At 35.0% G+C, this 21,879-nt stretch overlaps 1 protein-coding gene across 1 annotated transcript; it reads right to left on the bottom strand.

The window, feature by feature from the left end:
* Positions 1-20,636: 20,636 nt before the first annotated feature.
* On the bottom strand, positions 20,637-21,628 carry LOC127732253 (uncharacterized). The gene is made up of 2 exons (XM_052241333.1): positions 21,431-21,628; positions 20,637-20,812 (listed from the first exon to the last, which is right to left on the bottom strand). The coding sequence occupies exons 1-2, from the start codon at positions 21,618-21,620 to the stop codon at positions 20,637-20,639; spliced, it is 366 nt and encodes a 121-aa protein (XP_052097293.1). The 5' UTR covers positions 21,621-21,628.
* Between the last annotated feature and the right edge of the window lie 251 nt (positions 21,629-21,879).

Raw genomic sequence — 21,879 nt, 5'->3', positions numbered from 1 at the left:
TTGGTGACTGTAGATCCTGGAGAATGACTGTGTGATGTAGACCATATGTCAGATATTGGGTTGATCACTGATTGTTGAATATCAGGCTGGTAATATTTTGCTGAATGAGAAGATTAAGTAGAAACTGAATTACAAGGTATCGCGGACTAAAAAGATGACCGAGATACTGCCCGAACTGATGAATGTGGTGACTGTTGAGTTTAAGCTGGTGAAGTAGAAGGTACTGACGGAGATGACAATACTGCTTGAAGAGTGTTGAGTTGAACCTGATGAAGTAGAAGGTACTGACGAAGAGCATGACAATACTGCTTGAACTGATGATTGATTGATTGATTGATTGATTGTTGGTTGCTTAACGTCCAATGGCAAATATTTCATGCATATTCAGGACGAGAACAAATTAACAATAAATACAATAGGTAGGTTCGGTAATAGGGGCGTCCGGGATTAAGGTCGGAGAAATTTAGACTGCCACGGGAAAAGAGGGTATATTGGATAGGGACTGAAATTTAGCCTTGCAACAGGTCACCTACGGACCCCTCAAAGAGTTGTTGCAAGGGTTCTTAACGTGCAAAGATTGATTGATTGATTGTTGGTTGCTTAACGTCCAGTGGCAAATATTTCATGCATATTCAGGACGAGAACAAGTTCACAATAAATACAATAGGTAGGTTCTGTAATAGATTAAGGGATTAAGGTCGGAGAAATTTAGACTGCCACGGGAAATGAGGGTATATTGGATAGGGACAGAAATTTAGCCTGGCAACAGGTCACCTACGGACCCCTCAAAGAGTTGTTGCAAGGGTTCTTAACGTGCAAAGAGCATGGCATTCTCTTTACACGAGGCATCGGATTTAACGTCCCCATTCTGACCGGACGTGACTGCAAATTTGTACATCCCGCACAGCCAAAAGGACGCCCAACTTTAGCAAGGGTTTTACTGCCGGTCGGAGGAAGACCAATGGTGACCATACTTCTATTCCCCAGTCACCCTTGGGGAACTTGAACTGATAAATGTGGTGACTGTTGAGTTGAAGTTGGTGAAGTAGAAGGAACTGACTGAGGAGGTGACAATACTGCTTGAACTGATGAATGTGGTGACTGTTGAGTTGAAGCTGGTGAAGTAGAAGGTACTAACGGAGGAGATGACAATACTGCTTGAACTGATGAATGTGGTGACTGTTGAGGTGAAGCTGGTGAAGTAGAAGGTAATAACGGAGGAGATGACAATACTGCTTGAAGTGATGAATGTGGTGACTGTTCAGTTGAAGCTGGTTGAATAGAAGGTACTGACGGAGAATGTGACAATACTGCTTAAACTGATGAATGTGGTGACCGTTGAGTTGAAGCTGGTTGACTCAGGATATATATATATAGCGGACTAATAATGAGTTTTCAACAGAATGGCTGGCTGAATATCAGACGGAGTTGATGACTGGTTATGACTTATTGAATGAGAAGAAATTGGATTTAAAGATGGGTGTTGGTTGAATATGTGATGATAAGCTTTGTTCAGGTGGTTAGTTCCCAATTCGCATTTCTTCTGTACTTGATGATGTAAAGCTCATAACTTGATTCATCACTTCTTCTGATGCAAGGTACTTGGCTGATTTTACACTACTGGTACAACTGCCAAACATAGTTGGAGCAGTGGTTGCAAGGATGCTAGTCTTTTTTTAATTTTTCTCCTACAACAAAATAAAAAAATACATTATGTCATGTTTCTACAACCAATAGTTCTAAACATGAATATGAATCCAAAGGACACAATGCATGCGCTTCTAAGACTGTCTTTATTGAATGTTATGTGAACTCTGAAATCTTGAGTCAAACTCAAACTTTACACAAATATTAAACAGTTCACTTCATTATGAAAATGTGTACAGGGTCTCAAGTTTATATGACAAGAACCTACCTTTATCCCAAATAATAACTTTGACCGGATGCATGTTGTGCAGAATACTAGAATAAAAGAATGTGTCCGAGGATAAATGCCCATGCTGCAATTTTGCAACAACAAAAACTCGGACAAACAGTCACGGGTAACACTAATTGCATCTGTTGGTAACGGTGAGGTATACCAAATGGGATTAAAGAAAGGTGTTCCGATGTCAATCACATTGAAAAAGTGTTATCTGCACGATAGCAATAACTACAATTTTCCATTCACCTTTTCAGCAAAATTCTCATCAAAACAAGTATGTTCTATTCCTGGGCTTTCAGGCTTACAGGTTGAAATTAACAACACGAAACAACAAAAATCAGCAAAGTAAACTATAAATACATGTCATGCCCAAAAATGAAACCTGTATTTAACAAAAGGATGAGATACACTTGTGTTTCCCTCGGTTTTAGTTTGTAACCCGGATTTGTTTTCTCTCAATCCATCTATGACTTTCAAACAGCGGTATACTACTGTTGCCTTTATTTGAAACTTTGTTTATGGCTTTTCTGTTTATGTTGAAAAGGACTGTATACATTTTCACTAATTTTGCTAGGAATGGTAACATATAAGACTTAATTTGTAACATTTGTATGCCAAACCTATGGGCATTAAGTTTATCGTTCTGTGTGTCAGTTCTGTTTGTTCCGCTTTAGGTTAAAGTTTTTGGTTTTGATGAAGTTGAAGTTCATCTGCTCATTACGGATCATCAACATCTGTTTATTTGACTATTTAAAATACAAACAAATGAGTATATGAAGCATACATTTTTTTGTAGATACCAAAGAAGTTTCAACAAAAAAAGTGGCAGGTGGTCAGCATATCCAGTAAAAAAGGAGAAAAGTTACCGATATATTTCTCAAATCATTACAATGATTGTGTCAAAGAAACTGAATGATGCCATATGGATGAACAGAGCATCAATTATAGAACCTGATGACCCGAGACGAATTTCAAAGGTGCTCGCCCCTATTCCACCTCCTCCAACTTAGCAAATCGTCTTCCAACAGAAATCTTGTTTCAGGCAGAACGAAAGTAGTGATTAAAATTTTGAATTTATTTAAAAATGGCGGGTTGTCAGCATATCCAGTTAAATGAAAAAAAATATGGATATATTTCTGAAATCATTAGAGTGATAGTGTAAAAGAGACCATATGATCCCGTAGCGATAACAGAACTTTAATTCTAGAACCCGATGACACAAAAAGAATTTAAAAGATAAAGAAATTTTGTTTTGGGCAGAACTATATGTTTTTTTATTTAGTTTTGGAATTCACTAAAAAGTGGCAGGTGGTCAGCATATCCAGTTAAACAAGCATTCTGAGAGTATTGCATGGCAATACATAGTCCCCTACCGGGTAAAAATTCATTATACTGGAACAAAATGCCAACTTGTTCTATAACTTGTCATGGTGTAAACAAAAAGAAAAATATCAAGTCAATATCTTCAAGCATGACTTAAAACAGTGTGGAAAACTGATTATATGAGTGAATTTTTTCAAGTCCAAGGACAATAAACAAAATTATCAGACCAAAACAAAAATTTGAACATGATCTGTAACTTGTCATGATAAAACTATGTACCAATTGTCAATCAATATCTTCAAGCATGATAAAAAAAAGTGTGGAAAACCTATAACACTCTAACATTAGATATGATTAATAGTTCTCTAAAATCAGATATGATGTAATACAATGTATATCTATTTTCAAATTACAATCAAATATAATCAATAGTTCCAAATATTTTTTCTTTCATTTGTCACAAACAAATATAGATTTGTAACTTATCTATAAAATGTCAGTAACGTTTATCTACACAATGTAATGTAATGAAATATATACCTTAATAAAAATAGATTATTATCTAATTAAAGGATTTCACTTAATAATATATATATATATATATACATGTAGCATTTAGAAAATTAGTTTATACAAAATAACATATAAACATGCCACAAAATTCCTCAAATAATTTACCAAAGAATGTCTTAAAAAATGAATTATCTCCCTTTGTACAGATATATGGTTTAACATAGTACTCTAACATTAGTTATGGAGTTCTTTTATGGACCATAACTCTGGACTAAATCATCAGGCCGGAACAAAATTCGAACTTGTCATGATAAAACTATATACCAAATATCAAATCAATATCTTCAAGAACGAAGAAAAAAAGTGTGGAAAACTGAGTTGCCGGACTGACGGATGGACAGACAAGAGTGCAAACCTACAGTCCCTTTAGATTTCGTCGGTAGGGGACTAATAAGAAAAAGATATGGATATATTTTCTGAAATCATTACAATGATAGCGTCAACGAGACTGAATGGGTGGTTAGCTTATCCAGCTAATTAAGATTGATTGATTGATTGTTGGTTGCTTAACGTCCAGTGGCAAATATTTCATGCATATTCAGGACGAGAACAAGTTCACAATAAATACAATAGGTAGGTTCTGTAATAGATTCAGGGATTAAGGTCGGAGAAATTTTGACTGCCACGGGAAATGAGGGTGTATTGGATAGGGACTAAAATTTAGCCTTTACCAGCAAACAAGAAAACTGAAGAAATGTTTGGTTAGATGAATGCAAGGTAATTAATATGTAGGCATTAAATTTAACCATCCCAAGTGAACTACATGCTCCTGACTTGGGACAGGCACATACATAATGTGGCAGGGTTAAACATGTTTGTGAGCGCTCAACCCTTCCTCCTTACCTGGGATGGTGGTATTACAGCACAACATAAGATCAAATTGTATTAATCAGTCGAAAGCATAGTTATCAGTTTCGTTGATTTAATATGCATTCAAGAAAAAGATTGTCCATATAAAGTTGCCAGAAATCTAAAACCTCCTTTTCAGCACCCATGACACGACTTGGCCCAGTAGCGTTACCACAAGGAGCAAATATATGTGGAAGACCCCTTTCAACAATATTAAACTCATCGTGCCATCCATCACCACCATCTCCTCACTCATTAATATTAACCTCCTGCTGCCCTTTGTCATCCTCATTATTTGACTCATAATATAGCCCTCACTGTCATCTATCCCCTGCCCATTCTGACCAATTCTTAATTTTTCTTCAGCAACTAAGACCTCTTGTTTGACATTAATTACCATATTCGTAAGTTTTACTGAACCTTCAAATACGACATCCGATTCGTCTGACTTCATTTTTACACTGCAATACTAGCAGACGAAATTTCATTTCCTAACAACGTTCAATTTCGTGCATTGTTCTCCCGTACATTCTCAGCCATATCCGCTTGTATCACTCTACACTCAATCAAAGTGTATGTGTCACCCGAGAACCAGCTTATCCAAGCCATAGCTCTGTTCCCTCGAAATCGAAATTTTTTTTGTAGCAAAGGAAAGCGAAAAACTTACTTTGTCTTGTTCCGATTTGTGAGGAAAAATTAGAGGCTTTAAAACTACCTAAAAATTATGAAGGGCTTCATCAAAACAATGAAAACCGCTGTACTTCCACTCCTTGTTACCGAGAGGAGCCATTTTGAAACCCCACATGACCTTAGAACGTGTTCCCGGTTCTAATTTTAGAAAATAAAATTTTCCAATTTGATTTGTTTACCTGCACGATGTTATTAAAGCTGTTGAAGGACTGAAATAATATCTTCAGATATCGTAATTCTAATTGAAACATTGATTTTAACTGTTAAGAACGGTAAATAGCTAAACTTGCGGCTTTTATTTATGTAGCCTGAATGATACACTCGCCCTGCGCACCGTGTATCTTTTGGGATACATCGGCTCTGCGCATTGTGTATCCTCAAGGATACACTCGCCGTGAAAAGGTTAAATTATCAAACAGTCAATTCTATATAAAAAATGTGTTTGAAATATACTACTATCTCAAATTTGTAAAGTAAAATGTATCTTTTTTTTGTAGAAGTCAACCCACAAAGGAAAAAAAAAACAAATGCAAATAGTAGATATTCAGTAAAAGTAACTCCTCAGAGACATTCGAGGAGTATGACACCTTCAGACACAGAGGAAGATAATTTCAGGTAAATGTTGATCCTAATGAAAACAGAAAAATCTTATTAGAAATATTTAGTATTTAAATTTAAAATAGTTTTTTTAAAGATTCAGTGGCTCGAGTAATATCTGTTTCTGCCTCCTTTTTAAGTAATAAAGTGAATGTTTGTTTAATTATTCATTCATTTTTCTCATAAATTATATTGGGAAATATGCTATGACTTTAATTCTGATTAACCGTCCAAAAATGAATGGACTTTTACAGTGCTAAAACAAAAAATTCATAAACTGTGTATGAGTAGAAGGCAGAAAACAGAACAATATTTGTTTGTCATTTTACATTTTTTAATTGACATCAATTTATGATTTTGACTTGATATTAAATCAAGTTGTCAATTTTTAGGAGAGCATCCTTAGAGAAGAATCCATGTATCAATCCCACCACATTGTAAGCACTCTCACGACTACAAATTTTGATGGCCTTTTTTTTTTAATTTATAGCATATACGTAAAGTTCGAATTTCAGCACGTTACCAATATTTTTGTTAGAGTTATTGTCCTTTGAACTCTGCAAACCTTGACATATTTTATTTTAATCGATATCATAGTTGTAATTCAGTATAACTTCTTTCAAGGTTGAATTTTAGCGCTGTACCAATATTTTTGTATGAGTTATTGCCCTTTGAACTCAGAAATTTTCGTTATATCTTATAGTAAGCGCTCTCAAGCCTACACACCTTGACATGTTTTATTTAAACTTATATCACAATTGTAATTTAGTATTACCTCTGTCAAGTTGGAATTTCAGTGCTGTACCATCATTATTTTCACAGTTATTGCCTTTGGAAGTCTGAAAATTTCGTTGCCAGGCGGGGGACATTGGAACACTGTTCTTTTATATTTGTTTTCGAGTGTTATCTCAGCTCTTTAATTATGTTTTATCAACACAGCAAGGAATCTATTATTGACAGTTCTTTTATATCATTCCTATGTGGTTGTTATCTGATATTGTCAATGTAGATCCAGAAATAAAACATTTAAACCAATATTTTTGTTTGAGTTATTGCCCTAAGAACCAGCAAGGAAGCTTTTATTTTTCTTTATATGAAAATTGACAGTTTTTTCACATAATTCTATTATGGTTGTCATCTGATAATACAAATATTTCCCCACAAATAAAACATTTACACACACATTTTATTCTGGAATAATTGCATGCGCAAAAATCATCATTAGAAAAAAAATATCATTTTATGTTGGGCCTGCAACAGAAATTATAATGCAAGGAACTTCAATGACCCTTCTTCACAAAGTAGTTTTATGAAGAACAGTTACACAATGTCTAATCGAGTGTTTTTTTTCTTATACAAGTAATATTATGAATAGAAAACACAACACAAAGAAAGATTGATTGATTGTTCGTTGCTAAACGTCCAGTGGCAAATATTTCATGCATATTAGGACGAGAACAAGTTAACAATAAATGCAATAGGTAGGTTCTTTAATATGGGCTTCCGGGATTAAGGTCGGAGAAATTTAGACTGCCACGGGAAATGAGGGTATATTGGATACGGACAGAAATTTACCCTTGCAACAGGTCACCTACGGACCCCTCAAAGAGTTTTTACAAGGGTACTTAACGTGCAAAGAGCGTGGCACTCTCTTTACACGGGGCATCGGATTTAACGTCCCCATTCTGACCGGACGTGGCTGCAAATTTGTACATCCCGCACAGCCAAACGGACGCCCCACTTTAGCAAGGGTTTTACTGCCGGTCGGAGGAAGACCAATGGTGACCATACTTCTATTCCCCAGTCACCCTTGGGGGTACCAAGGAATGTGGAATTTATCCTTTATTTTATCGAACAAAAATACTTAGTCTGGTCTTTCGTTTTTATTTTAAAGAAAAGTAATCAATGAAGTATGAAAAACAAAATCTTTCTAAGACTATTAAAGATGGTGTTGACAGCTACTGATTTGCTAGTCAGGTATCACGGGTATCCATAAAAAGAATTGGAAGATAATTGCAGACCATGATAGAGCTAAGTTCAAAATGTGGGAAGAAACAGGTCATTCCTCTTGAGATTGAGATTGCATAGCACAAAAAGTGGCTGAGGATGCCAATAAAGGATAAGGTATTTCAAAATAATGTAAAGCCAAAAAGAATGATACTCTGTTTAAGAGCGGAATACAAGGAGATTACCGATGGGGGGAGTTCACATTTCGCTATTCTGAAATAGCATTGAGAAATCCAGAGACGCTTGGTACTTCACACTCCAGGACGCTCGTCAGGGGTAAATGGGATTTATCAGGATCTGCTGACTCCTTGTTAACCGTGCTCTGGTGATGGAATTTATTGTGATTCCCTGTAGACTTTTGTAGTTTTTTTCATTCACACATCGGCGAGGGAATTATTTGTGTCAGGAATGGCCTGCTTTAAATATATGAAAGTTGTAGTTTCAACTAAAGGCGTTATGGCAAGTGACAGTGAAGACGAAGTGATTGATTGATTGTTGGTTGCTTAACGTCCAGTGGCAAATATTTCATGCATGTTCAGGACGAGAACAAATTAACAATAAATACAATAGGTAGGTTCTGGAAGAGGGGTGTCCGGGATAAAGGTCGGAGAAATTTGGACTGCCACGGGAAATGAGGGTATATTGGATAGGGACAGAAATTTAGCCTTGCAACAGGTCACCTACGGACCCCTCAAAGAGTTGTTGCAAGGGTTCTTAACGTGCAAAGAGCGTGGCACTCTCTTTACACGAGGCATCGGATTTAACGTCCCCATTCTGACCGGACGTGGCTGCAAATTTGTACATCCCGCACAGCCAAACGGACGCCCCACTTTAGCAAGGGTTTTACTGCCGGTCGGAGGAAGACCAATGGTGACCATACTTCTATTCCCCAGTCACCCTTGGGGTGTGAAGACGAAGTGGATTGTCCACGTAATGTTGAACGGGTACATATGTGGGATGAATTCTAACAGCTTTAGAATTAAGTAGACTTGGTTTTAATTACATGAAAGCGATTTCAATAACTTTTAAAGACGATATGCATTTAACATTCCGCTTGGACAGCAAAAAGTTTTGATGCGAGCAGTTTAAAAAAAATTTCAAGGACAGTCGCGCTGAAACTAAATTTTGGCGGACACGCACTCATGCGAAACTGTAAACGGGCGAAACAGAGAACTATCGCTAGGATCCAAAATGTCGGCGCTGGTAACCAAGATGGCGACGAACATAACTAGGATGTAAACAATAAAGCTGGCAGCGCCCTTTCGATCCGATCGGAAGATGCCTTTTTACAGCAGATCCTACAGATGATATCTACGGAGAAGAAAAGCACAGGAAAGTTTGTGAATAGACTTAAGTAATAAATTAGAGACATTTAGCTGATCAATGACATTTACTCGTAGAAAGACCTTCAAATATTTTATGGTCTTAAAATTTTTATGCAAATGGTAATTATTTTGATATAACTGATAATGTATTAATTATTTTAGGGAAGGAACCAGAATCACTATATACATCTCGCACTGCCAAACGGACGTCCCACTTTGGCAAGCGTTTTACTGCCGGTCAGAAGAAGACCAAGTGTCCATATTTCTATTCGCCAGTCACCCTGGGGCCCGATGCAGTGTGTTATAATAATAATTAGTCACTTTTAACCATCAAAAATGTTAAAAAAAAACAACCCTATCTTTATAATGTTTAAAAGGTGAAAAAGAGATGTTCTGCTTCCACAATTTTAAACAAAAGAGCATAATTTGAAGTCAATACATTTTTCATGGACCCAGTATAATTGACTAATAGCTCAGAATGACCCTCATGGATTGAGTTAAAAATACCAAATCAAAGAAACATCTACAATTAAATGAAACGTGACCAAAAATGTTCAATTGACATCTTTATGGAATTATTGTTCATTGAGGTCATTTTCCTGCAATTTTTAATATTGATAATTTAAGGAATTTATCTCTTACACATTTGTTAGTTGTTGATCGTGTAAATATACCGGACGAAAGAATGTTCGACAGCAAGTTACAGGACAATAAATCACAATTAGGCTAGGATGAAATTTGAAAACAATAGGCAGGACAGGAGTTTTGAGTAAAAAAGGCAGGACGACAAATTAGGTAAACAAAAGTCAGGATAATCTAAAACAAATAGGCAGGACAAAATTTTGCATCCTAGCCCCAAAAATGTTCAATTGACATCTTTATGGAATTATTGTTCATTGAGGTCATTTTTCTGTAATTTTTAATATTTATAATTTAAGAAAGAGGGACGAAAGATACCAGAGGGACAGTCAAGGAATTTAAGGAATTTATCTCTTACATATTTGTTAGTTGTTGATCGTGTAAATATACCGGACGAAAGAATGTTCGACAGCAAGTTACAGGACAATAAATCACAATTAGGCTAGGATGAAATTTGAAAACAATAGGCAGGACAGGAGTTTTGAGTAAAAAAATGCAGGACGACAAATTAGGTAAACAAAAGTCAGGATAATCTAAAACAAATAGGCAGGACCGAATAGAGTGAAAAATAAAAAGGCAGGACAGAGATTACAGCTAAAAAAAAAATGCAGGACAAAATTTTGCATCCTAAATATTATCTTTAATGGCAAAAATAAATGATTAAATTCATACAGCGACATGAAAACGTCACTCCTGGACTTATAACGGAAAAATAAGTTATAAAAGCAAATTCTTATTTTAAAGTGGTTAAAGACAGTACCGCAATGCACTGTTGATCTGTTTCAGCCAATTTGGCAGAATCTTTTACCATCAATTTTGGTTTTCTTATGTTAATTTGTTTACCCTATATAACCCCGATACAAATGAATCCGGACGTTGTCGCGTTCAATGCGATAATCAGGACAACATTTGGGATGACAACAATTTCGAATGCCTCTCAACTTATTTGAGTATATATAAATATGTCAATGTGCATGTTAGTTTATTTATTCAATTATACAGTTCTTGTGATTGATTGATTGATTGTTGGTTGCTTAACGTCCAGTGGCAAATATTTCATGCATATTCAGGACGAGAACAAGTTTACAATAAATACAATAGGTAGGTTCTGTAATAGATGAAGGGATTAAGGTCGGAGAAATTTAGACTGCCACGGGAAATGAGGGTATATTGGATAGGGACAGAAATTTAGCCTTGCAACAGGTCACCTACGGACCCCTCAAAGAGTTGTTGCAAGGGTTCTTATCGTGCAAAGAGCGTGGCACTCTCTTTACACGAGGCATCGGATTTAACGTCCCCATTCTGACCGGACGTGGCTGCAAATTTGTACATCCCGCACAGCCAAACGGACGCCCCACTTTAGCACGGGTTTTACTGCCGGTCGGAGGAAGACCAATGGTGACCATACTTCTATTCCCCAGTCACCCTTGGGGGGTACAGTTCTTGTGAGTTTTCGATATTGCATAAAACGTTTGATAAAACTGCTAGATGCAAAACGCACACAAATGGTGCAATTTCATACGTTTTATGAGATAAACAATGCTGAATATCTTTTCTCGTTTGTAATTGTTTTACATTTGTCATTTCTGGGCCTTTTATAGCTGACTATGCAATATGGACTTTGCTCATTGTTGAAAGCTTTACGGTGACTTATACTTGTTCATTACTGTGACAATTTGTCTTTTGTGAAGAGATGTCTCATAGGCAATCATACCACATAATATCAGGTTCTTCAACAATCAGAAAAACCCATACCTTATTCTTAGCTATAAAAGACATGTACCAACGAGAACCATATGAGCAAAAAACGACAACCACCCAATAATAATTAATGCTCAATAATCAACAAATGACTATGGTATAGGATCATATACAGTATGGCGGAGTTAAACATATCTGTGGGTGCTAACCACTCTCCTAACCTGCAACAGTGGTGTTACAGAACAACATAAGTTCAAACAAAAACAAAAATTTGTTCGTACGTGTTGATGTGGAGTAGCCTAAGATCAACTTTCATTCTTTCAATATTATTTGTGTTGGCATTATTTGTGTTGGCAATAACAACCCTGGATCTTCATAGTCCGCCGTCCTCTGGGCTGCATTATCTGGGACTATTATACTAATTAGTATAATATAGTATAATAGTCGCAGGCATTATTCCGTGCACGAAACTAATTTGAATTCTTATCCAAGACTTAAACGATCTTATTTTCGTAAACATTTAAATATCATTATAACAAAAAATAGCTTGCGAAATATTAAGATGCATATATACGTAATTGTGTGCAAAATTTAATTTCATTGGAGTCAAGTATAGCTTTATCAATATGTCGATATTCATTTTAAATTGGGTTATAACCTGAGCATGTAAAACAAAAGTTAAGGGATCTATATACTCTATTACAAATTAAGTAGAAAATTTCAATGAAATTGGTCGGACACATATTTAAAACAATTCTCCATAAAACGTTTAACAAGCCTCTGGAATAACAACCCCCTCTTTTACTTTAACTGAAAAGACAACTAAATTACCATTATTCGTCTACTTACAAATTTTAAATCTTCGAACTTATTTCTTTAAAGATTTCTAAAGTGATCACTAAGAAAATCAATTCACTCTAAAAGGTGAAGTGAACATAAATAAAAAATCAGGTAAAAAGAATAACTAATGATCAGCCAAAGGGAAGTAACAAGAACAAAATTAGCACCATAGTTACATGTACTAGTTTTTTTTATTAAACAAGCCAACGTTCTCACTTCATTTAAGGTTTCTGTGTTTCAATATATATCCATGAATGTAATAATATGTGAACAGAACAATTGTTTTTCAATGAAAAATCATTTGCCCAGAACTAAACTTGTCAACTGTAACACAATATAATACAGGTCATTTTTAAACATAGTAGTAATGCAACGTAAATGGGTTTTCGTGTGTAAACAGTTTCTCCTTTCATATTTTGTCTCATACCCTGCCAGCTCAGCCGTTTACGTTACTGCTAGAGAGGGTTCAACCTGTGCTTTCGCTCCTGGGCTTCGGAAAGCATACTCGTAATACAAGGAAATAATAAATTCAATAAATGACAGGTATAAGAAACATCGAAACTACTAGAGATGACAATTTTGACAAGCAATGCATATGCTCATATAACAAATAACCAAGGTTCATAAAACAGTTTCATATTTAACAATGAAAATACATAATTATTGCGGTATTCCCATGTAAAAATTTAAATTCTTTAAAACCTTAATACATTTTCGAACTTCCTCTTTTAGAATAAAACGATGCATTTGACAGGTTCGTCAATTTTATTATCCTTCTGGTCATGACACTACAGAAACACAGGTAAGAAATTTCAATTTTAGGTCAGTAGAATTACTTTACAGATTTGTAAGTAATAAAAAGAATTCAGAAAAGTTTGCTGCAATATTGCCGCAAAAAATGTTTGCAGGAAAGTTGCAGCTTTCTGCAAGTTAGCAGGAAAATTGCAGCAACTTTGCGGCAATGTTGCAGGAAGGAAAATATTTGCAACAACTGTTGCAAGAAAATGTTCTTCGAAACATTGTAATCAAGATTGTTTGCAAGAATGTTGCACGAATCATATCTTTCAGATATATAAATTGATTGTTTGCAAACATGTTGCGAATTTTTTTTTGAATAACGAAAACTTAAATACAACTTCGTACATGATATAATCAATTTATTTATAGTCTTAAGTTCAAAACACAATCGGTGTTTGGACCTATGCTAAAGTAAGGTTCACATACAAAATCAGTTACTACTGATAAATAATAGATAAAATATAATAAAGTAAACTAAAACATTGAAGTTTTTTTTTCGCAAACTGTTTACTACCACAGCGTGTTCTTTTACAATCTTTAACGTTCAAATTAAATATATTGTTACGAAAATAAACCAGAAGATGTATATTATAGGTCCATCTAAAAACTAGTTATTTACCTTTGGGTCCACTCGGATACACCATTTGTGTTGAAATGCAAGTAATTGTTATACTCCTAAGATTTCAATTCTGTTATCTTTTAACCGTTGAATTTTTTACATGTTTACATTAGTTGATATTTTACATTGTTATTGTTGCTTTACGTCATGTTTGTTTAATACAAATACAAAATCTTTATTGTCTTTTGAATACTACTGCCATAGCGCAGTTTCCCGAGATTAGTTTTAAGAAACGAGACAGGCTAATTATCTCACTTGACTTCTATCGTCAATAGCCAATTCAAATGTTTGAAGAATAGAGGGTCGTCTCATTTAAATAACACGACAATAAAAATAACAAGAGGGGACGGAAGTCTCTCTTTACAGCTACTGATATGCAATGAAGATAGGATAGTGCAAGTAACATTATCCTGTGTAAGTGTAGCTGTCAGAATTGCTAGATGTACATGTCAGCTATTGGACGTTGCGATCATGTGACGGCAGTTGAGCTTTCCTGATGCAAGATTATTCATAACGATGCTAAAAGAAAGAATTAATGCTGTTGTACAATTATGACAACTGTGCATATTATCAAACCACTGATGAATTTTTTTATTAAATTTATCTTTGGGAATTCATACTACAATGTTTATTATATATAGAGCAATAAGATCTGGTATAATTGCCTCAAGGCTTCGTTCAGACAGTACCAGGATCCATTTATTAATTTAATTGACCAGGATTCACTTAATCACGCTACCAGTAGATTTCTATGGTAACCCTGTTAAATGGAATACTTGGCATTTGTCGTCCGTGTATGAGTGAACCGCATGACCTGAAACTTATAAACCCAACAAAAAAGCACAAACACACGGATACACACTTTGGTTCAAGAGTTCTATAATAACTTTTCGTCTCAAGACTTTAAAATATAAATCAGCTTTTTGGATGTGTAAATTTCTGATTAGAAATGAATAATTATTGCAGAATCAGAAAAATAATTTAGTTAATAAGTAAATGGAATATTGGGTCACTTCATTTCACAGTAAACACCTCTGGTCAAGGTTTAGTTTGGACTGCCTTCTAATTTAATTTAAACACGTTTTGTATTGATCACGTAGAACAGTAATTTATATTGGATAAAAATTTCAGATTAAAAGTAGAACTCACTACTGATTTTCACTTTTCAGAAACACCAGAAAAACCGGTAGTCAACATTTTAATAATTTAGAATTGTTATGTTTAAATATGTCTTAGTTTGTCGTTGAAAAAACTTCTATCAAGCGGAGTGAGTGTGTTAATGAACATTGTGTTTCGTCGGTTTTTCATTTTTCAAAACCCTCCCTCCCTTTCCCTTCATGTGGAATAGGTTTGTATGAGGCGGGTATGAAATTTACATTTCATTTGTATCTCATAGAATTTTTATTTTGTTATGCTTCATTCTTTATATTTGTTAAGATACTTCTTAGTAGTTCTTTAATTCAGAGTTTATTTGTCAGTTATAATTTATGATCACATGGTATATCATTTGTATTATAATCTTGACATATGTATATATTATCAGACTACCTGCAAAGCCTAAATGAAAGTTTTTATTTAAACAGGTTTTTCTTCTGCATTAATTATTTATATATTCTGCAGTTACCCTTGGGTTATCTTTGAATAGTTTACTAGAGATAAGATTTGTCCAAGATATTTCCGAAGTTTCTATTAATCCCTGATAATTTTAGATGTGATATGTCATACAGGTAATAATAAAATATTTATGCCGTTGTATGTCTTTAAAACAACACATTTACGATAATTATATTTACTCTCTTAAACTTTGATTAGGTTATATAAGAAATATCACCATCCAGTTAACTAACACAAGATTAATATTAATCACGAAAGTTATGATAAGCTTGTCCTCTTCTCGTAGATGGTATTACTGTTTTCTTCTTTCTATACCGTGCCTCGCCCGTCTGGAACATTATCACACAATTAAACTAAGTACAGGTAAAATCGTTGTTGTAAATAATTTTGTCGTTGTATCTCAAGTTGTTAATTAGTACCACGCTATTTACGAGTTAACATATTTAAACGACGAATCCGCAGGATGAGTTCGTTTAAATATGTTAATGAGTAAGGCCTGGTGTATATGTTTTGTAACATCATTCAACAGTGGCCTGGTGTTTTTTTTATCCAATCCCCAAGGGTGACTGGGGAATAGACATATGGTCATCACAGGTCTTCTTCCGACCGGCAGTAGAACCCTTGCCAAAGTGGGATGTACAAGTACGCAACCACGTCCGGTCAGAATGGGGACGTTAAATCCGATGCCTCGTGTAGAGAGAGTGCCACGGTTTCAGCACGTTAAGAACCCTTGCAACAACTCTTTGAGGGGTCCGTAGGTGACCTGTTGGAAGCCAAAATTGCTGTCCCTATCCAATTTACCCTCATTTTCCAGTGGCAGTCTAAATTTCCCCGACCTTCTTCCCGGACGGCCTACATTACAGGACCTACCTATTGTATTTACTGTTAATTTGTTCTCGTCCTGAATATGCATGAAATATTTGCCACTGGACGTTAAGCAACCAACAATCAATCAATCCAATACAAAACCAGTTGGAGTGTCGTTCTAGCCCGCTGCTTAGCACGCGTACCAGAAAATGGGTACGTCTAAACACTGCTCAGGACCCACAGGGTGAACTCAAGACCCTTTATAGTCATCGTATTTGCACACAGGATGGATGCATATATTCGTTACACTCTGCTTATTTTAAGAGTTAAATTTTGGTAAAATTTGAAATCGAACTTGGATAGATATCTTAATTCTTATAAAATAATGAGGGCACGTGTCACCAATCACACAACTACTGAGCCGGGTATTATCCAATCAACAAAATTGAATGGAATATCTTTATTGTTCTTTATGAATTGTGGTGTTAGTACAGTGTTACGTTTGAAATGAATATGACAATGTTTTAAGTTTTCCGGGATTGTTTAATGTAGTTAAATTTAAATTATGCATAGTGAATTTTACGTTGATGGAGTAAATAAAATAACCCATTCGATGTACCTTTTCAGTTTATTTTTCATGATAACGGCTAAATCAATTTTGTTGTGTTCTGCATTTCATGAATAAAGAAAATAAAAAATCATATTATTTTATAGTTGCCTTTTTTCTGTAACAAGTTCGATTTTTGTTTTTCTTTGTGTTTTTTTTTTCTCTCTCTCCAAATCAACTCAATAAAAAAACAATGTTTACGGAATATCAAATTTTATTGAATTTGTATAACTTTATACTCAATAAACCATATACATGTACATAGGTAAAGAGAAGATAATTATGTACAATATTTACAATGACAATATTTAGAATTTAACCTTAACAAGATAGATCAGTATTTATTAATATGATTTGCTAAGTCTAATATCTTAGCTGCGTACGTGCTGTCCTTGGTCTTTTCCTTTGGTTTGGCTTACGAGCAAGTTTCTGGGGTTTTGGTACTTCAAAATCTGTGCACGAAGACCAAGTCGTGGTTTGACCGGCGACGCAATTATGTCTTTGATCAAAGGTGTAAAATGGTTTGAAATAAACAATTTTGATGGATCATGAAGCGATGATAGTGTCCACATTACAGATACAAGATCATCTCCATCTTTGCAATTACGTGGTATTGCAGTGAGAATTAGGAACTTGAACGCCATTTAAATATAATTTTCAGAAAACGGAGAAAAATTCATTTTCCATAATAAATTTTTACATCGAAATTCGTTCCAGGCTTGTATTACTGGACAAGAACGACTTTAATGAGAAAAACATTATATCTATATATTTGAACGTTTTCAAATGAAATGAATTGAATGAAAATTTCCCAACTATATGTAGATTTCTCATATTTCTCAACTGGCTTCAATTATTACATACAAAACAAAAAGTACATTTAACATTTTTTTCTAAAACAATACATCTTCATTGTTCTTTATTTTTCAAAAGACATCTTGGTTTTGTTTGTTAGCCAAGCTTACTTGTATGAGGTTAGTACCATCACTAATCACTCCTAATTATTAAGGATCAAACGACCTAATCAACATGATAATTATTATTCAATATAATCATCGGTCATGCCTGACATATTTCATAAAAACGGCGCGTGCTGAGAAAACTTCAGTAACTTCTTAAATATTGAATTGATTTTATCAAAACCAAAACTATAAGATGAGGAATTTAATTATCTATCGAATGCATACCTTCACCACTCACTAAAAGATAAATTTCATATCCTGAGTGCACACAGGAGGTCTTGAGCGGTGTTTAGACGTACCGCGAGAAAATCGATCCAGGCAATTTTTCGAAAATCAGCCGGTTCATTCAGTGCTTACATGTCGTTTAGAATGGCCGTGATAATTGAAGACGTAGATTTTATGGATATTGTTGGAACCGAGCAAGACCTCATTGATGCCACCGAGGACATTGAATTATCTCAAATTGCTCTAGTAGTTGAAGAAGAAATCCACCTAACCCAAGCCGCTGCTGCTGCCGAAAACGATTTTTCAAATGTACAAATAATTCCCTGGGAAGCGGAAGCAAAGATCTTAAAAGCAAAGAGATACACTTAAAAAAAGTGCTGACAAAGAGATGCCCAAATTCTGAAGCAGCAGATAAAGAACAAAAAAACATATACTAGAACTGCAAAGAGAAGACAAATTAAATACAATGAAAATGTTTACAGTTTATATATATCTATAATAATATTCAAAATAATAACAAAAAACTGCAAAATTTTGTTAAAACTACAAATTCGGTGGCAGCAACCCAACAATGGGTTGTTTGATTCATCTGAAAATTTCAGAGCTGATAGATCTTGACCAATTGAACAATTTTACCCCATGTCAGATTTGCTCTAAAAGCTTTGTGTGCGAGATATAAGTCAAAAACTGCATTTGACCCCTATGTTCTATTTATAGCCATGGTTGCCATGATTGTCGATGGATCAAAACTTCGGATACAATTTGTAAACTAGATACCCTAAGGAACATTTAGATAAAGTTTGAAGGTATTTGGCTCAGTATTTCAGAGGAGAAGATTTTTGAAATAGTTTACGACGCAGACGACGCTGACGACGACGGACGCCAAGTGATGGCATAAACACCCATGGGGACCTTCGGGCCCGGTGAGCTAAAAAATGAACGAAAAACAAATATGTAACACATATACAAACGACAACCACTGAATTACAGTCTCCTGACTTGGGACAGGCACATACATACATAATGTGGTGGGGTTAAACATGTGAGCGAGATCCCAACCCTCCCCCTAACCTAGGACAGTGGTATATCAGTACAACATAAGAACGAACTATAAAAATCAGTTGAAAAAGGCTTTACTCATCAGATGGTCAAAATACAAGTGGACGTGGCCGGGTACTTGTACATCCCAACAACAAAAAGACACTAGGAACAGACCTGAGAGTACTCGCAGTTAACTGACAGCTAGTTCAAAGCCACTAACAACTAATAAAAAAAAACCATGCATCTAAGACTAAATTATCAATCCGTACACATCCAACATCCAATGGATTTAGTGTAAAGACGTCATAAACAGTCAGAGAAAAACATGACCTTGTGCAATGCCAAGATACAGGTATCGACAGATTGTAGATCCATGAACGTGTATATGTATATAACATACTAGTTATATTTAGTTTGCTTTTAATTTACTGATAACAAAATCAATATTTATACCAATAAAAACAATATTCAATGATCTTATTACAGTGTTGAATTGGTAACCTTTTAGAAAAAGTTTATTTAAAGGAGCGATAAGTTTACCAGGATCAATTTATAATTAAATTAAGGATTAAATGGTGGAACAATATTATCACATTTGAACAGCAATTCAAGTTAGGTTTTCACTGATGAAAGATTATATTAAAAGTAAAATATGTCTTCCCACTTCTGTTCTTCTCTTTATTTCAAAGTCTTCTCCAATGAATACGTATTGTGGATAATGATAAGCGATGGCCATTCTTTGATCAAGAAAAGTTCAAATATATATATACAGGGGCAGATCGAGCCATTTTTTAAAAAGGGGTCCCAACCCAGGATAACGGGTGGAGGTGTTGTTCTTACTATATGTCCGAATTCAAATGCATTGTTCATAAAAAGGGGGCGTTTCAACCCCTGACCTCCCCCCCCCCCCCTTTTGGATCTACCACTGATATCTATTCAAGATGCACAAATGAGTTTTTATGGCAATTAAATGATACAGGAAAGCCTCACTATCATGTTGTTACTAACTTACTTGTATGAAGTGATGACCAATCTACTGCTGGTGGCCCCCAAGGGTGACTGGGGAATAGAAATATGGTCACCATTGGTCTTCCTCCGACCGGCGGTAAAACCCTCGCTAAAGTGGGGCGTCCGTTTGGCTGTGCGGGATGTACAAATTCGCAATCACGTCCGGTCAGAATGGGGACGTTAAATCCGATGCCTCGTGTAAAGAGAGTGCCACGCTCTTTGCACGTTAAGAACCCTTGCAACAACTCTTTGAGGGGTCCGTAGGTGACCTGATGCAAGGCTAAATTTCTGTCCCTATCCAATATATCCTCATTTCCTGTGGCAGTCTAAATTTCTCCGACCTTAATCCCGGAAGCCCCTATTACAGAACCTACCTATTGTGTTTATTGTTAATTTGTTCTCGTCCTGAATATGCATGAAATATTTGCCACTGGACGTTAAGCAACCAACAATCAATCAATCTACTGCTGGTGATAGCGTCAACAGTCTAGTTATTTCTGGTGATAGGGCTGCGAATGAACTGCTTGTACAGAATCTCATTGTTGATGGCCTGGTATTTTCTCCTGTCAAACTTCTGTTTAATGGTGATAACATTGGCGGCACTGGCAGTTTTGAAAATTTTTTTGGATGAACATGGTGGTTCATCTTCATGATCCGAGTCTTCTGAAAAAAAATTATATACAATAGAAATGACTTGAAAATAAAGTTATATACATTTTCTTTTCAATCAACAGGTTCACTATATTTAATCTACCAAACTAGACCTAAGGTCATAAAAGAATGTCTACTAACAATCAAAAGAATCTATACATGATTTTTCAAAAGTGAACTTTAGAGCAAAAAAAACATTGTTTCAAAACTAGTTGTCTCTCTTTTGCAATCTAGATTGATCAATATATTTCAACAGATCTTCTTCAGGAGGTCAACTGCATCAACTTTTTTACTTGGGTGCCAAATTTTTAAAAGGCTTTTACATAGTAAAATGAAGTTAACTGAAGACTAAAATTGCCTACAAAACATCAACCAAATGAATAATATCAAATACTGTAAACTCAGAAATTATTGCGATGTTTTTATAATTGCGAAAAATGCGACAGGGTAATATTAGCAATAATTGAAACTCACATTTCAAAATTTTGTATGTGAATTAAACAGGATTTTTCTCATTATCGCAAAACTTAAAATCGCATTTGAGTCTAAAATGACAAAATCGCAATAATAAATGCGCGCAATAATTTCTGAATTTACAATACTTAACAAATATATATATACATGTATTACCATCTGGAATACTGTCATATTTTTGAGGCCTTTTAATTGTCCTAGATTTTGTCTGGACTGGCTGGACATTGACAGGGCTATTTGTCTGTACTGGCTGGATATTGACAGGGCTATTTGTCTGGGTTTCCCCCTGATCCTCACTCTCTACATTGGATGTGTCTAAAGCTAACTTTGACTTCATTACAGCCATTTCAAATGAATCTGCAAATTCAAATTTTTGTTATAATTTTTAAATACATAAAACAAACTTGTATACAATGTAAAGTTACGTGTGTTATAAAATGTAAAGCACAATCAGTTTTCTGTTTTGGCTAACGATATGTTATTTAATTTTCAAAACAATCATTACGTTTACATTTTTAAAGTCCAATATAAAATCTACGGCACCTAAAACTACTTTTAAGAAGCACGGTTCTGACATCACAATAGCTTTCATAAATTTACATTAT

This window comes from Mytilus californianus, unplaced genomic scaffold (assembly GCF_021869535.1).
Source record: "Mytilus californianus isolate M0D057914Y unplaced genomic scaffold, xbMytCali1.0.p SCAF_23, whole genome shotgun sequence".
Classification (NCBI taxonomy): Eukaryota; Metazoa; Mollusca; class Bivalvia; order Mytilida; family Mytilidae; genus Mytilus; species Mytilus californianus.
This window is presented reverse-complemented; position numbering and strand designations above follow the sequence as displayed.

What these genes read in the sequence shown, in the direction of transcription:
- LOC127732253 (XM_052241333.1), bottom strand. Translation starts at nt 21,620, where the DNA reads ATGGCTGTAATGAAGTCAAAGTTAGCTTTAGACACATCCAATGTAGAG. An exon ending in ATATGACAGTATTCCAGATG is followed by an intron (nt 20,813 to 21,430) that starts GTAATACATGTA and finishes ATTTTTTTTCAG; the next exon opens with AAGACTCGGATCATGAAGAT.